The sequence below is a fragment of the Echeneis naucrates genome, chromosome 13 (genome assembly GCF_900963305.1).
Source record: "Echeneis naucrates chromosome 13, fEcheNa1.1, whole genome shotgun sequence".
NCBI classification, from domain to species: Eukaryota; Metazoa; Chordata; class Actinopteri; order Carangiformes; family Echeneidae; genus Echeneis; species Echeneis naucrates.
This window is the reverse complement of record NC_042523.1, coordinates 2,843,427-2,860,381: the sequence shown is the minus strand read 5'-3', so window position 1 is coordinate 2,860,381 and position 16,955 is coordinate 2,843,427. Positions and strand designations below refer to the sequence as shown.

The 16,955-nt window shown below is 40.2% G+C and overlaps 1 protein-coding gene across 2 annotated transcripts; it reads left to right on the top strand.

Annotated features, from left to right (window-relative positions):
• Positions 1-5,626: 5,626 nt before the first annotated feature.
• Positions 5,627-14,702, top strand: LOC115052741 (papilin-like). Of its 2 annotated transcripts, XM_029517045.1 has the most exons (10): positions 5,627-6,181; positions 9,548-9,718; positions 10,792-10,851; positions 12,068-12,091; positions 12,441-12,602; positions 12,708-12,761; positions 12,877-13,044; positions 13,126-13,164; positions 13,359-13,452; positions 13,569-14,702. In XM_029517045.1, the coding sequence occupies exons 1-10, from the start codon at positions 5,761-5,763 to the stop codon at positions 13,657-13,659; spliced, it is 1,284 nt and encodes a 427-aa protein (XP_029372905.1). In that variant the 5' UTR covers positions 5,627-5,760; the 3' UTR covers positions 13,660-14,702. The 2 variants fall into 2 exon arrangements, with proteins under 2 accessions (XP_029372905.1, XP_029372906.1); XM_029517046.1 differs by lacking the exon at positions 10,792-10,851.
• Positions 14,703-16,955: the final 2,253 nt, after the last annotated feature.

The window sequence follows — 16,955 nt, the reverse complement described above, 5'->3', positions numbered from 1 at the left end:
AAACAGTAATATCAGACGATTTCTTAAAAAAAAAAAAAAAAAACTTCAAATTCTTTTTTAAATTAAAAAGTAAAGAATTCACTGACTCCGGGAAATACGTGTAAAGGCAGAAATAGCGAGAAGACTGAATCCTGACCGGACTCTGAGCAGGGATGGTGCTGCTGCATTCACGTGCTGTCGGGATTATTCCAACCCACTCAGGCACCGAAGCACGTGCAGTAACGGGTCTGACATTCGGCCACAACGAAAACTTCCAGTGAACCTCAAAAAGCAGATCTGATGAGTCTCCTGTTTGACGTCACAATCAAGATTTATTTATTTTATTTGTGTGTGTGTGTGTGTGTGTGTGTGTGTGTGTGTGTGTGTGTGTGTGTGTGTGTGTGCGCGCGTGCGCGAAATATAATCAATGTTTAAGTGATCACAGCCACACATCGTCTGGTCCTGGAAGAAAAACACATAAAAACAGCTAATGAAAACCATCTTCGTTACACATCGTTCAGATTTAACGTGGTTTAACATACACTCTTATGTGATGGTTACGTTTACAAACAGAGTCCAAATGCAGCATCAGAGGTATCCCCGAGGTCCTGTTGCTCAGGATCAAAGGTCGGGGTGGTCCTGGTGGTCCTGACTCCTGAATCTTTTGGACCTGGTGATCCTGATGATCCTGATGGTCTTACTTCATGAGACTGGTGATCGATAGTTTAAGAGCTATTTTTAAAACCCATCAGAGTCAGTGGGCGGGGCTAATGCGAATCATCTAATCGATTGCTTCGGTGAAGACTGGAAGTCTTTCATAACATTGTGGCTACGCAGGATGTGCGTCAACTTTCTCTGGAGTTGGTGATAGACATTTTAACAAAGCACTTGTTGAGTTCCCAAAGTGAACTGGCGCATTCGTTTGATGAAGGATGCAGGAGACGTCCAAATCAGTTTCACATGTTTTATTATAACATCTAACAGCAAAATAGACAATATAAAAAGAGATCTTTTACAGAGCTCTGGAACAGACTATGTCTCTCTGACCAGCAGACAACTCCAGCGTCAGTTCGCGAAGTCTGGTGCTCTATCTTTCCCTGGTCCAGCTTATGTTATGGTTACACAAAGGGAATGAGGTGTGTGGGTGGAGTCCTCTTCGAGTGCACACTTCCTCCTCGTGATAACTGGCTCCACTCTCGCGATCAGCTCCTGGTGGCTGCTGACAGTCCCTGTTTTTGTGCAAAAAGAGGAAGAACAGACAAACCACAATCCCCACAATCCCAGTGTATCTTCTGCATTCTGTCAACAATTAGAAGGCCACAGTTAAATAATATATATTGTATATGGATATTTCATAAGAGATGTTTTTCAATCATGCCTGTGTATTCTATCGTCATTACGTTGCACGATTGTTATTTGATTTATGTGAGTGTCACTCTCTACTTCATCATAAGCAGTTCATTATTCTAACAATATAATCAAAGCATATAATAGTTTATAATATATATTATCCCATATACCATTGCAGTAAAAACATAAAATCAGATATCCCAGCACGGTCTAAAGCATTTACACTAAATTCATGAGTTTTCAGTTTATGAATTGCTGGTCTCATCCTGATATTACTAAACCAGCAGTAAAGGAATTTTCACTGCATCTAACCTCTCATCATTGTGCCCTAACTGACAGCTCAAGAGCGAGTGAAGTATAAATACTGAATCCGCCCTATATACAGTTCATATATATAACCTTCACAATAATACAATCAAAGGGGAACCCCTTGGGCCTTCAAGGTATTCAGTGAAGGCCTAAGAAAAAAAAAATCAACTTTAAAAATCAACTTTAAAATTTGCCTTTTGGTTGTGTGAATTCCTTACTCTGTCACTTAATGCATATTGCCAATACCCCTTTCTCCTGTAGTGATCAAGACTTCTGATTTCTCTGGTCCACAAGGCACTGATAAGATAAACATATCTGTGCCTCCTATTTCCTGGGGAACAACAAGCTTTCCTCCTAAATCCACCTGCATCTCCCAGTCACTAGTATCCTCTAAACTGCCTTGCCTCCTCATAAGCTTTTTAAAACTTGGTTATGACGCCATGTATACCGTCCTTGTGACAGACTAACTTTACAACATGACAAAATGTGCTTTAGAGTGGCAGCACCTGAACACAACTAACATAACAGGTCTCCATTTACCCAGAGTTTTAGGTTCTGGGGAGTTGGCAATACATCATATGTTGCCCCTATCAAAAATCTAAGACTACTTTCCTCCATACTCCACAGCTCCTTCCAACTGAGCTTTTTCGTCTCTATACCTTCCCAGTTCAACCACTGTCCCTGTTTAGCCTGAGCCACTGCCCTCGCACCCCTTAATATTTCCCCCTGTCTATGAACCTGCTCTACAACTACCTTCCTCTTCTCTTTGGGACCTGCTCTAATCCACACCGGTTTGCCTGGGCTAAGCCCCAAGCCTCCACGGCCATATCTGTACATTACCCACAATCTCTGTATGCCTAAGAGTTGCTTTTGATTCCTGCACTGCCATTCTTGGATTCCATTTTCTCCCCTTGGTTGGGTATGGAACCACCTTACTAAGTACCACATCTTTACTCCCATATAACAGGAGCTCTGTCCTAACCTTAGCACATTTAAACTCCTCCATTCGTCTGAATACTAGGGCCCGACCAATATGGATTTTTTGGGGACTATGCCGATACCGATTATTAGGGGGAAAAAATCTGATAACCGATTAATTGGGCAATTTTGCTCTGGTCTTATCTGGAAACATGTAGCTGCCTCAGTGAGAGCTAGCTAGTCGATTACATAATGTGTACGGTTATGTTTATTCTACCGTTACTGGCACGGCTAATATGTGTAGCAAGGGTAACTAGAAAAATTCCTTGGCAGAAATTTTGAGAGTGACTCGGGGCGCTGCTGCTGCCGGGATGTCGACTTGGCAGATGTACAGATATACTGAACCGCGTATAACTGTGTACCAGAACGCACTCATCAGACCGGTGAGACCGAGGCGTTGGGAACTGACGAAGCCCTTTGGATAAGAGGCAAAGCTTCTTTGACAAAATCCAAGTCCTGAGTTCAGTTGCTTTCCATTCAGCTGTTGGACGGATGTGACTGTGATTTGTTTGAATGAGAATATACACAGACAGGCATATGTCTTTAGACACGCAACTATTTCTTTGAGACATCTATTTGGCACATGCACCCTGTGACACTATTGTAAAAACTGACAAATGCTGTCTATCTGTTGTGTGTCTGTGTGTGTCAGCTGTGTTTCTGTTTGTCTCATTATGTGCGTTGCTGCGTGCATGTGCATATTTTTCCATATATGTGTGTGAGTACGTCTGTATATTTGTCGCTGTGTATTGCTGTAAATGTGTGTGACTGCTCTCCTATCAGAGCAGTCTGATGACATCACTGACTGCAGCTGTGTGTCTGAGCTTGGATTGCGTCATCCTTCTCACAGAGCCCATTAGAAAACAGGTTCATTTCTGTCTGCCAGCCTCTCACTCTGAGGCAATTTGTGACAAAACGGTAGCTCCTATCAGAAAACCGAGCAGACGCTGAGCGCCACAACAAGTGTCTGAAGCTGTGTGTGTATTTTGGTGTTTCTAGGATGAATGTGGACAGGGGAGCGAGTTAAAAACACATGAAAATGTGAACTCTTCTCCTTCCGGCCAGAGAAAAATACATGGGGAGTAATAGGAGAGAGGAGGGATGAGCATGTCCTTTAGAGGGGCACAGTTCAAATTTGGTTTGTCCGACAGTTAAAGTAAAGACATTTTTCAAGAGAGGACAAGAATCTCTACTACATTGGAGAAAATGAGGCGCGTACCTTAAACTATGTGGCCGTGAGGGCGATTTAAAAATAAATTTTTAGAGAATCTTCAGCTCACTCACGCACTCTAACTGAAGATTCCTCCACTCTAAGCCACCAACATTCCGTGCAATACACACACACGGGAAACTAAAACTTTCAGGAGAAATGAGGTGAGACGAGCATCACGCTTGAACAATCGCTGTTCGAAAAGTATATCAGAAAGATAAAAACACCATTTGGAAAGACAAGTTTTCCTCCGTTTTGAAGGTAAAATGGACTGTGTAGCTGGATGTATGCCAAAGTATGAGAGGTTTGAAAAAGGTGAAGATTTTTGAGGATTTTCGCCGTCTCTCATAGGAAATGAATGACTGGCGGATGACTCTGGGCGGAGCTAGCTAATTCTAACTTTAGCTTGCATATTACATCGTGCTTAAACGTTAACTCAGCGTGACAGAGACCAACACAGCGGGGAACATCGTGAAGTGGGTTGAATTGAAACTGGTTGACCAATTGTTTATTTATTTCACAAACTTGTTCATTTATCTTTTGAGGCGGACCACTCTCCCCCGTGTGTCCCTGCCGCTGCCTGCTCCAGATCAGTCACTCAGCTGTGCTGTGAGGGGGTTAGTGGAGTTTGTCATGAGGTCGGTACGCCCTCTACAGGATAAATAGCCTGATGTCGGGGGATATTTTTAAGGGGGAGAATCTTTTCAAAGTAAAACCAAGTCTTATTCCCTGCATTTTATTTCTGAAAATATCGGAGACAAACCGCGAATTTTGGCCAATGACCGATGATTCTCAAACGGGCCATAATTGGCCGATTTAATGTCTTTAACAACTCCCGAGAAAGTTGTAGCACATCCTCCGTAGCCGCAATGTTTTGAAAGACTTCCAGGCTTCACCAAAGCAATCGATTAGACTCGATTCGCATTAGCCCCGCCCATTGACTTTGTTGGGTGAGTTTGACGGATAAAATAAATTCATGAAGCACTGCAGCAGGACCACGAAATAATTAGATACATAGTGAAAAAAATTATATACGTTTTCACATGAAATGAACTGGTATTTTAATGCATTAATGACACATGTAAATATTCATTTCCCATTTCCCATTCCCATTAATTAATCGCATATAGAAGTAATTATTTAAAGATGTATATATTTCATTCTGCCTGTTGGATCCTCCATACATTTTACTGCTGCCTATCCAAAGAAAATAAATTAATGTCTGTAATGTTATTAAGCCTCTCTCTTACACAATGTGGTCCATTTAGGTCGCCGGTTGGGCTTTAATTAAATTATTTGAGAGGCTAAATCGCTTTTTGGGGCTTGTTTCTCTTGCGAGATCTGGCAACACTGACACACACAAATAACTGGGAGAAATAAAACAATACAAAAGTAGCGCTTGCAAATTGGAAGTACAGACATTACAATCTTTTCTGTGTTTGATTTATTATGTTAGGTGTCCATTTGATTTATATTTTAGATATAATATTCAGGATAAAGAAAAATAAAATTAATTAGGAAAAAACTGTAGAAATGAAAGTCCCAGTAAAGGGAAAACGGTCAAAACGTTTTAAATACTGGTCCATAAAAAAGTTAGGCAATTGTGAAGTAACACTGTTGACTCATCTCTCAACACTCACAATGAAAACAACACCAAATACCAGTTTACCGATATAATCAAAACGACCGATCATCTCGTTCGACTTCGGTGCTATTTTTTTCTCAACTTGGAAGCCTTTTCCTGTGTGAGACGTAACGTCAGGTGGGCGTGGCTGCACCTGTAGCTCAGGTAATTTTATCTGCGACAACAAAAATCCGCTGAACCAGGAAGTGGCTCATTGTTCCCGCGGAGAATCCGATTAAGGAGTTAAATTTTAAGAAACGCAATCCGGATTAAATCTATATGAAGATCCAGATCCTGTTTAAGAGGTAAAATGAGCAGACATTTCAGAGTGGGCTTTCTGATGCTCTGTGTCCTGGTCTGGTCCGGCCTGGCTATTGAGTGTGACTGGGACCAAAGCATTGATCCAGAGCAGGGTGTGGACCTGGGCGCTCAGGGCGTCGAAGTGCTCCAACTTGATGGGCCGGCGGAGGTGACGAGCCCGGAGAGCTGCCGGGCAGCGTGCTGCGGCCAGCCGGGTTGTGACCTAGCCCTGGTGGGTTACCCGGCAGACGGAAGTCCGCAGTGCCAGCTGGTGAGCTGCGGGGCCCCGGGGCGGGATGCGTGCGTACTCCAGCCTAGTTCCCAGTTCAAGGTTTATCGGAGGACCGTGAGGAGGGAGGCGGCCGATGCGAAGCCACACATCGTTCCGCTGCAGAACTTCCAGGAGCCGCCGAGCAACGAGACCAACAACAGTAAGATGTGCAACATTCGTAGAATCAATCAGTCTGTGGGGCTGATCATTGATCATATATAGGCAGTCAGTGATTAATCAAGTGAGATGAAGATGACCTGATTGATGGAGGAAATTTCCTTTTATTTTACAAAAAGTGTTACACAGTGTCATCAATGAATCCATCAATCAACCAATCAGTCAATCAATCAATGTAACTACACAGAAACCACCCAGTTCTGAATCAGGGTTTGAATCTGTCCTGATTTCTCTAAGATTAAAGTTATTTCAGCTTTAGCGTCTGCTGTTGTTCACAGCTTAGACTGATTATGGAGGAGTCACATCAGGTTTTCATAAAACAATCTTATTTGAGATAGCTTTTCAGGTTTTCTGTAGGTTTGGGCCCTGGCCCCTTCAGGCCCCACCGTACATGTCAGTGTCCAGATTTACAGATGCAAACTTCAGTTCATTTAAACAGCTGTCAAAACCTTAATAAACAATTGATGATGTGTAGTAGCCACAGCCACAAGTAGTTTTATACTTATGTAATAGAAAATGGATCAAGTCTCATCAAGTGTCTTTTATTATATAACATGATCCTTGTCAGATTTTGATCTTCCAGAAGTTTGAGAAAAGATTAAGTTTGTTCAACCTTTTGCTGTTCTTACCTGAATAGGAAGTAGACCTACAGTCTACTTCCTCTTGACACCTGAGAGCCAGAACCATGTTTGGAGCATTAGACCCTCTCAGTCTGTGCCCCACACATTTAATACAATATTTCATTAGCTCTGATTACAACCACATTTACCCTGAGTTCTAGGAATGCAGGCTGTCCTTTTTATTTGAATGTTTTTTAGTGTCAGACATATTGTGACGGCTTTTAATATGAAACATAAAGAAGTGCTGAGCTTTGTGATGACATTTGTGTTTCTGATTAAGAATCAATAACTGTCAACATAAAGAATAATATAAGTGAATGTACCTTTGTACCCATCCAAGTGGATACTGAGTCATGTCAGGAAGGAAGAAATGCTCCTCGCTCAGGAATTTACAGGGTAACTCCAGGGTTGGATCTTCAGGTCAGACCAGTCACTCTGGTTTTTATCTGTGAAAAGGACACCTGTGAGGGGAAATATGACAACACCTGAAAACCCAACACTGGAGTTCTCTGACAACTGGAAAGTTGTTCCTGCATGGAAATAGATTTAGTAATAAATAATTTCAAAACGTTTTTGTGGCCTGTAACCTGTTCACCTCAGTTAAGACAAAAAAAAGAAAGTATCAAAATGTGGTTGCACAAGTGTGTACAGCCTCTTTTAATTGGGAATGTGGCTGTGTTCAGAATTAACCAATCACATTCAAATTCATGTTAAATAGGAGTAAGTGCACACCTGCCATAATTTAAATTGCCTCTGATTATGGAGGGCCAAATAAAATATGTAAATAAATCTAATTACTTAAATTAATCACTTAAAATAGGAAATAAATACTTAAATGTTTCATTAATGCATTAAAATACCAGTTCCCTTAATGTAAGAATGTATATAATTATTTCATGGTCCTGTTGCAGTACTTAATGAATTAATTGTATCTGTCAAACTCACCCAACAAAGTCAGTGGGCGGGGCTAATGCAAATTTAGCTGAATATTGCTTTTGTTAAATCTGGAAGTCTTTCAAAACATTGCAGCTACGCAGCATGTGGTTTAACTTTCTTGGGAGTTGGTGAAAGACATTTTAGACCTTTCAGAGTATGAGGAAGTGCGACCTGCTGATCCAGAGCATGTAGTGTGTAAAGCAAAATTATTGAAGTTGTTGGTGTTTTCTGTGCATGTTCTCATTCATCCAGGTTATAGTCATATGGAACGCATCAGTCTGACTAGTCCTCACTAGTCTGATTGATGTGTTCGAAACTGAAGCCCCTGGGATAAGGAGGCAAAACGTCTTTGACAAACTTAAGTCCTAAGTCCAGTTGCATTCGATTCAGTTGTTGGTCTTACTTCTGCACTTTCCGACCAAGATATTGAATTTCAAAGAAGTACTCCACCGCTTGAGACACAACAACACATACAAGGAACGGGACAGTGAACATTTAACATACCAACTGCAGTTCTGGAGCAGTGCATTCTTTCTAGTAAACAAGCTTGTCAAACTGCAGCAATGTTCAGAATGTCAACAAAGAATATCAGGAGGTGCATGCAATAATGCGGTCTGAAGTATTTATGTTATTGGTCTTGTCCAGATATTATGCCTCACCCCCCCCCCCCCCCCCCTTTTTTTTTTTTTTTTCTTTTTCCATTTTCTTCAAGAGGTGTTCGTGTGCACAGCACTAGTTCGAAGGGAGATTCCCAAGCATTCGGTTCTCATTGTCAGAAGGTATCAGTCATGAGAAGTGTACAAAAGAATTTCTAAGGTATTAGATATACCGTGGAACACAGAGAAGCCAGTTATCATTAAGTTGAGAAAATATGGCACAACTGAAGCATTACCAAGAACTGTATGTTCTGTATAAAATGAACTGTATAAAATTGAGGAAAAATATGAGAAGAAAACTGGTTAGGGGGGCTGCAAGGGAGGCCAACAGCAGCCTTAAAGGAGCTGCAGGAATTTTTGGCAAGTATTGGGTGTCTATTACATGAGACAATATATACCCCATATTCTTCATATGTGTGGGTTATGGGGAAGGTTGGTGAGATGGAAGCCTTATGAAGAAGAACATCAAAAGTAGATGGGACAATGTATTTATGGTTTGATAAAACCAAGGTTGAACATTTTGACATAAAAACAACACCACTGATCACCAAAAGAACACCAAACGCAACCTGAAGCATGGTGGTGGCAGCATCATACATTGGGGTGCTTTTTATTCAGCTGGAACTGGGACCTTAGTCAAGGTGGCGATAATTATGAAAAATTTCTTATACCACTCAATGTTGGCACAAAACCTTAATGATTCTGCCAGAAAGATAAAGAGGAACCTCATTTTTCAGCAAAACAACAACCCAAAGCATTACACCAAAATCAACAAAAGAATGGCTTCAACGTAATATTTCCATTTTGTAAAGGCCCAGCCAGACCCCAGGCCTGAATCTTAAAACCTTTGGGGGATCTGAAGAGGGCTATGTAAAGGAGATCCCCTTGCACTCTGAAAGATTTGGAGCATTTTTGCTAAAAGGAGTAGGAAGACTGGTAGCAACTATTCTGAAGTCAAGATGTACATGCTGATACCCAAAATGAGTAAGAGTTGTAATATAATCAAAAGGTGGTTCAGCAAAGTAATAGTTTAGGGGTGTATATATTTATGCAACCACAGTATTCTAGTTTTTGATGACATCAGAGCAATCAGGGCAAAACGAGCTGTGTTCACTATTTCTCCCTCTGTGTCTTCAGTTCGCTGTCGTTTGCCAATGAAGGTTGGGTCCTGTCGGGCAGCATTTCCAAAATTCTACTATGATGTGACCAGTCAGCGTTGCCGCAGCTTCATCTATGGCGGCTGTAATGCCAATGCAAACAACTTTGAATCTCGGGAAGCATGTGAGGCCGCATGCAATGGAGTCACAGGTAACAGACCTGATCTGTGACCCTCTTTCTCTAAAGGTTGTTTTGGGATTCTCTGTTGCCTTTTATTAAAACTGACACAATTACTGAATCCCAAATAAAATGAAATCTGAATGGCCTGCGCAATCAGATTGTGGAGAAACACCAGTCTTCTTTTAGATAAACTCAAGTCATATTCCTGTTTTCCAATAAACTTACCTTTTCTCCTACAAAAACACTAGTCCTCTTCAGGAAGCTGCAATTTCAAGCTGTAAAATAAGGGAAGTTCTGAGCTGAAAAATATCAGTAGAAGCTTGTTTTGAATCTTGAGGATCAAAGTTGACAGAACCAGTTTGACAATAGTAATTTGACACCACACACACACACACACACACAATCTGTTGTGTTTTTAAACAATTGTGTCAGTGTGTGTTTTCAACTGTACAGTTAATCCAAATATATTGACCAGAAATGCCCTGGGGCCACAGAGACAGTCTGCTTGTCATTTTAATAAGCCCAACAATTTCTTTTTTTCTACTTCACCCCAGCATGTGTCTGTGTGTGACATTATTGTCTAATGACAGCTCTGCTTTTGTGTCGTGTGTGGGTGGTTGGGTGGTGTTAATGATCAGCTTCCCTGGCTGTTTATTTTAGATTTAGAAAAGCACCACAACTTGAAGTCAACTCTGTCCGTATTGGTCTGTTGTGTGTAACCGTTATGACAGCCTGTCATGCTGTCTTCACCAAGTTTTTTTTTTTTTTTTTTTTTTTCCTCCCCCCCAACCATGACACAGACATTTGTGTTTGGTGTGTGCAGAGGAAACCAGAACCATTATGACATGGTGGATCAGTGTATGAGCCACTGTAGCAAATGCAGTAAACAAGGAACTTTACCCATTTTAATATTTAGTAGCATGCTGACCCCTCAAAAATCACGAGATGACCCAGACTGGACTCAGCGTGAATGCACTGATAACTCAATATTTCCTTACTGCATCTGTCTATTATTGAATTGTGGGACATATTCGTGGTGCTGGGTCCAACTGTGTCAGTGTCTGTTGTGTCTTTTTGAAATGTGTTAAACTGTGTGTGTGTAGGTTCAGTTCTTCCTGATGAGTCCACTCGTACTCCTCCCCATGATCAGTCTTTCAATCCAAGTAAGAATCTCTCATCTTATTGATTTTGCCAGTTATTGATTACACAAATTAACTAACCAGTTATTGCCCTAGCATTTCAATGCCACTGTATCTTTATTTAATGACATCACTTCCTGTCTTGCTGCTGATCAAGGGGCCTGTATCATGAGGCTGGATTAAACATGGCCAGGATGTCTTTTTGTTATTGGGCTTCACTTACCTAGAAGTCCGCAATCCTGATAAGCATTTCACAAACAAACAGAGCCAAGGATTTCCCATCTAGATCAGTGCATGTTTGCATATAAGGTTTTGCTACATGCGACCAATTAGACCATGGAAAAAAATGCAAAAAGGTGCATATTTCACAGTGTGACTATGATACTATGATATTGAACATATGAAGACTATAAGTCCATGATTCATTCAAAAATAACGCAGGTGCAGCTGCCAGAAGACACAAAAAATGCTGGCAAAAAAATTGCTGACTCCCTCATTGCTTAAATTCCCAGGATTATAATATTAAATCCCAACATTTACCTTATGTATGTTCCATAAATTTCTGCTTTTTTTCCCCCCTCCTCACTTCTTTGATAATTTTAACCTCATTATTTAATTTCTTTCTTCAGTGGAGCAAAGCAAATTTGGAAGCAAGCCTGTTAACCACGTCTGGGAAATCAAGTGTTTTAAGTTGGTCATGAAATCTTCCCTGTCTTGAAAGCTCCTTACATTTCTATCGCCCACATCAACAGGCTGGTCTGAGAATGGGTAGAACGGGTTGCAAGAGGACTGATTGGTCAGTAGGCCATCTAATATATACCTGCTGACCTCTTCTCCTGATCTTAACCTGCTCCGGGGCAGGTTAGGCATTCCATCTAAGTTACCATGGCAATTTATCCCAATAGAAAGTAAAACGCCTTCATGAGACTGAAAACCCAGGATTAACCTGGAAGTTACCCCTGTAAAATGAAATCCAGCTTTAAGATATAGGCCTCAGATATATGTAGATATTAGATGTCAACAACCAGCACCATTCAAACTGACTTCACTTCCTGCACTAGATATTTGTCTGCCTGGATATGTTAAATTAACCAACAATACAGATTAATACTAAATTATGTTCCATAAATGATCAGCTTGAAGGAGAGAAAAAGGAAGCACTGAAGCAACAGGAAGTTTATCCTGACAACACCACCTTATTCATGTGTTCACACTAATTTTCTCTCTCTCTCTCCAACAGTGATGTCTGCTGATCAATATACTGGTAGGTTTCAGTTTTACCTTCCAACATCATCTACTGTTAATGCAGTTTTCAGAAAGCGAAACAAAGAGATCCGGACTTAAACCTAAGTTCTCATCATCACACCTAATGTCAGAGCTAATGTCTCTGTCTCTCTATATCTGTGTTGCTGTGAGGATGTGCATATTTGCGTGAAGATTTACTTGGTTTTTGTCTCATTATGAATCTGTAAATGTTTTTTCTGTCTTTCGAAAAAAAAAAAAAAAAACCTTCCAGATGTTCAGCAACTGCATGAAAACATACAGACCTAATTAATTAAAGAAACTATGAGGGCAAACTTAACACGTCTTTCTATGCCTTCATGTCCAATTAGAGAGCTGTGAAGTGGAGCCTCAGGTAGGCCCCTGCAAGGCTGCATTTCACCACTGGTACTACAACAGTAAGACCAAGAAATGTGAGCCTTTCATATTTGGAGGCTGCAGGGGAAATAAAAATAACTACATCAGCAAAGAGAGCTGCATGGAAACATGTTCAGGTAACTAATACATCGGTCCGTGGCTGTACAGGTGAGATATATCTGTCTGTCCCTTTACAGTTAGGGGTTAAGTGCTAACTACAGATGTCTTTCACTATTGGTTAGTGTCAATCCTGCCGTCCTCTGAGAGGTCCTCAGCTGATGACGACGAATACAAATGTGAGAAACTGTTCAACACAAAAATATTAATAGATGTGAAGTTCTGACAAACTAATGATGTTCCCCTCTGACTCTCCATTGTCTGTCTCTTTGCGTCATTGTCCCTCGGTATCAGATCAGTGCATGGTGACCTCTGATCCTGGTCCTTGTCGTGCTGCCTTCACCAAATTCTTTTACAACCACGACACAGACACCTGCCAGACATTTGTGTTTGGTGGTTGCAGAGGAAACCAGAACCGTTATGACACAGAACAGGACTGTATGAACCGCTGCAGCAAAGGCGGTAAAATTGAAAACTTTCGTTTGATTTCTAGAAGCAAGGTTACCCCAATTGAACTGCCCTGATGTAGTTCTTCTCTTCCAGGTTCCTTTGAAAGTCAGCCTCGTAACATCTGGTTTTCAGGTGGGTTTCATGTGAACTGTTCTATCAAACAAAACATCTTGAATTTACTGTGCTACAGACAATAATTAATAAAATTAATAAAACCATATTGAATGTCCAAATCTGCGTTTCAAAATCAGTCTTTCACACAGGCATTTCATAATAGTAGCCTCATGTATGACAAAGTGCTCTTATCTTCATTTTTTCTCCTGCAGTCACTCTGGCAGCCCTGTCGGCTCTGTTGCTGGTGACACTCGTCCTCATCTTGCTGAGACGTCGCCGTCTGTCCCGCCGTCTGTCTTCTGTTAGGTAAGATTGCCCTGTGCAACCCTAGTGTCGCAACTGACACCTGCTGAATCAGAGACACGATGAAACCATCACTAATACTTTTAATGATGTGTTTCTACTACTTGCTTGGTCTTCAGTGATAAGGAGGAGCTCCTTCCAGATCTAGATGAACAGTCCTCTGTGGAGTCTCTGACTGTCCCAGAAAGTCCCAAACCTGACAAGGCCTGAGGCAAGAGCCTGGACCCAAAGTTTGCCGAGAGTATAGAGAGTGTACTCCTGTGATATTATGACTTTTGACTTGACTATGAAATTAAGTTTGACTCATCCTCAGATGAGCTCACTTTCACCTTCTCTAACTCCACATATTAGGAGGTCATAACTCTTGTTTCATTAACTGCAAGGTGAAACACTGCCCAGTATGCGTGTATACATAGATACACACACACAAACTTGTGTTGGAGGGCTATTGCCCTGCATGTTTTAGATGTTTCTCTTCTCCAAATGATCAGCTAGGCATCTGATAAGGAAGCCACTCATTTGAATCAGTGCGCTTCAGAGCTCAGCTAACCATACCCTGACTGCAGCTCTGTACTGGAGTTCCCAAAGTCTAAAATTGCTCCTTGTAAAGTCCTGATATTTAACAGACACCTGCTCGAATTCACCTTTCTATGTTTTCTGATGTTTAAAATCTGAACACATATATATATATAATCATTTGATGTTACTGATCATACCATTTGATTATACTTTAGTTTTCATTATTAGATATGTGTGTGGCATCACTGTGGTGGGTGTGCGTGCAGTCACAGGGGACACAAGTTTTTCAGAGTGTCAGGGACAGATGTGAACACTTGCACTCCTGATTGAACTGCATTAACCTTGTGAAGGAAACTTTTGGAAACTGGTTAAAAAATAACTAATTATAAAATGATTGGAAATCAGTTATAATCAAGTGTTGATGGCAAAGAAATGTAGAACACATTAAAAAGTTTATTTCTCTAGTGATTTATTTTTTTTAGGATTTTAATTTATTCAGTTATTTTCTGGGAATAAATATGAAACATTAAGATTGTTTTTTGTTTACGTTTTTGAATCTACAGATAATTAAGCAAATTTGTCACTTTGAATTTAATGTGACGAATCAATGGCACAGTAAGTACTTCTGGTGTTACATTCTGGCCTGTGATTTTTACCTGGATTTTTAAGTAAAGTTGTCTCCTCTATTGACTCTGTTTTCTTAATAAACATTTCCATCAGTTATTTCCACCATATCCACCAGATTTGTCATTCATAAAGTAGAAGCCTAGACCCTCAATTGCATGGCGTGGAGAGACAGCGTCCTGGGTTCAGATCCAGCTGGGAACTTTTGCTGCATGTCAGTGATCTGCAATTCCAGAATGAATCGTTCAAAACTCGAGAGTCATCTTGCTGTTAACTTTTTGACTCGTCCCTGCTACCGTTAGCTTCTGCAAACAGAAGACTATTGTCACTATTGTGCGACTGTGACATTCACGAATGACACAAGTCACTGAGTAACAGATGCATCACTGTGCTCTGACAACAAGATCCATGTTTTGGATTTATCCCTTGTATAAGGTTTTGCGTAAATAAAGCGACTGTGAAATATGTTATACGTGCAACACCCAAAAAAAACTTTGTAGCACATGCATTGGTGAGTGAAACACAGCAAAAAAACAAAAACAGTTTGCAACTGTGACTTGGTTCCCTTCAAAATGTCATGAAGTTGATCATGTTCCTGTTTCAAATCAGAAGATTTAACAGTATGAAATCAATGAGTACTGGGACTGAGCAGAGTTTGTGTGTCAACTAACTCAGTGATTCAAATAACTCAAATGATCAATTCACTTTGGTGAGTGATTCATATAAACTTGAGTCAGTGAAAGGGATATTTTACAAAGAGAAAAAAAAAGTTACACTTGGAGCAGGGCAACATGGCCCATACCAGCCATAAATAACAAATTTATTGCAAAAGAGTTCAAATTGCATTGAATAAAATAGCAAAAATACAAATACAAAATATTATGATTAAATGATAGTAAAATAATGTAATATTAAAAGCCTTACAAAATATGTAATTATGAAAATGTTTGCTTTGTGTTGGGATGCCTTAATGTTAAATTTTCACAGTGCAACAACAAAAATACAGCAGCACCGCCCCATGCTTTGAAAATGGTTTGATCCACCCCATCCCTCCAACCTTTTCCTCTCGCCGGCGCTGAGCGCTTCATCTGCAGAGTGATAACAATGCCCTTCGAGAGTGTGAGGAGTAAGCACCTGGCATAAACCCAGATATGTGACATATTTCTTTACTTCTACCACTCAATACCAATACATTATTATCATCACCTGTCCTTATTTCTGCTGCATTGAGTCTCAGATCACTGTTTATGTTGTTAGGTAGGAGTTAGCTGACATATTTTTCTTGCTAAGAAACGCTACAGGTGTACAGTCAACATTGTACCTTGGGCAAGGTTGCCTCTCTTTTATTATTTTATTATTTATTATTAGTATTAGCATTATTATTTGGGAGATTTCAAGCACTTTTCTTTTTTTGAGAAGTTGATTTTTATGTATGTACTTGTATGACATAATACAGACAATTAGGGAAAAGGCTGAGACAAACATTGAAAAAGTCAATTTCTGTTAATGTGTTTTACATGTTGTGCATTGCATTCCAAATAAAAGTCTAAAAATAAGACTAGGATCCATTTTTGGTACTAACTATAGGGGGCTGTTTTACTCCACAAACATACATATATACTGTTTATATGTATAAGTATATGTTGAGGAGCTGCTCTATCAAAATGAGTTGTCTTCTTCCAGAATTTAGTAAATTTGTCCATACATATGTTCAGGGATAAAGTCTGCTTTTCTATGTTATAGATTTATTTTATGATTCCAATCCATTCCTCATTTGCTGTAGCTCAGCATTTAAATATTGTGTTAAAATGTACAAAACTGTGAAATTTATCTTGCCTGGCCGGCCAGCACTCTTGATTGCTCAGCACCCCGAAAGCTCTGATTCTAGAATCGTCCATGCCTGGATACACAATTAGTGGTGGAAGCTGCGTAGTGCATGCTTGCTGGGCTCTTGTGTCCCACAATCATTTGACAGACTCGCTAAATATGTTGCGTCTATTTAGCGCAGCTATGAAAGGAATTATAGCGTTTACCACGCTTGATATGAATGAGCCTCTCATATTTTGCAGGTATAGATATTTTCTGAAAATAAATCTACACCAAATGAGTAGCTTGTGAGTGTCAAAATGTTGATTTCACAGATTCCATCCCCATCGATTTGTAAAGGAAAAGGCGTTTTTAACTTTAAGCAACGTCGACAAAACCTTCAATAATGACATACGAAAAAACTCAGTGCAATTCATGCACCGTAAACCAAAAGAGATGTCCAATTTCACATCAAACTACAAACTTATTAAAATATCTGGTTTCCTTTAAATGACTCACTCCTTTTTCCACCCGACCATATTTTCGAGTAAGACTAC

What these genes read in the sequence shown, in the direction of transcription:
- LOC115052741 (XM_029517045.1), top strand. Translation starts at nt 5,761, where the DNA reads ATGAGCAGACATTTCAGAGTGGGCTTTCTGATGCTCTGTGTCCTGGTC. An exon ending in CGCATGCAATGGAGTCACAG is followed by an intron (nt 9,719 to 10,791) that starts GTAACAGACCTG and finishes GTGTGTGTGTAG; the next exon opens with GTTCAGTTCTTCCTGATGAG. An exon ending in GTCTGCTGATCAATATACTG is followed by an intron (nt 12,092 to 12,440) that starts GTAGGTTTCAGT and finishes ATGTCCAATTAG; the next exon opens with AGAGCTGTGAAGTGGAGCCT.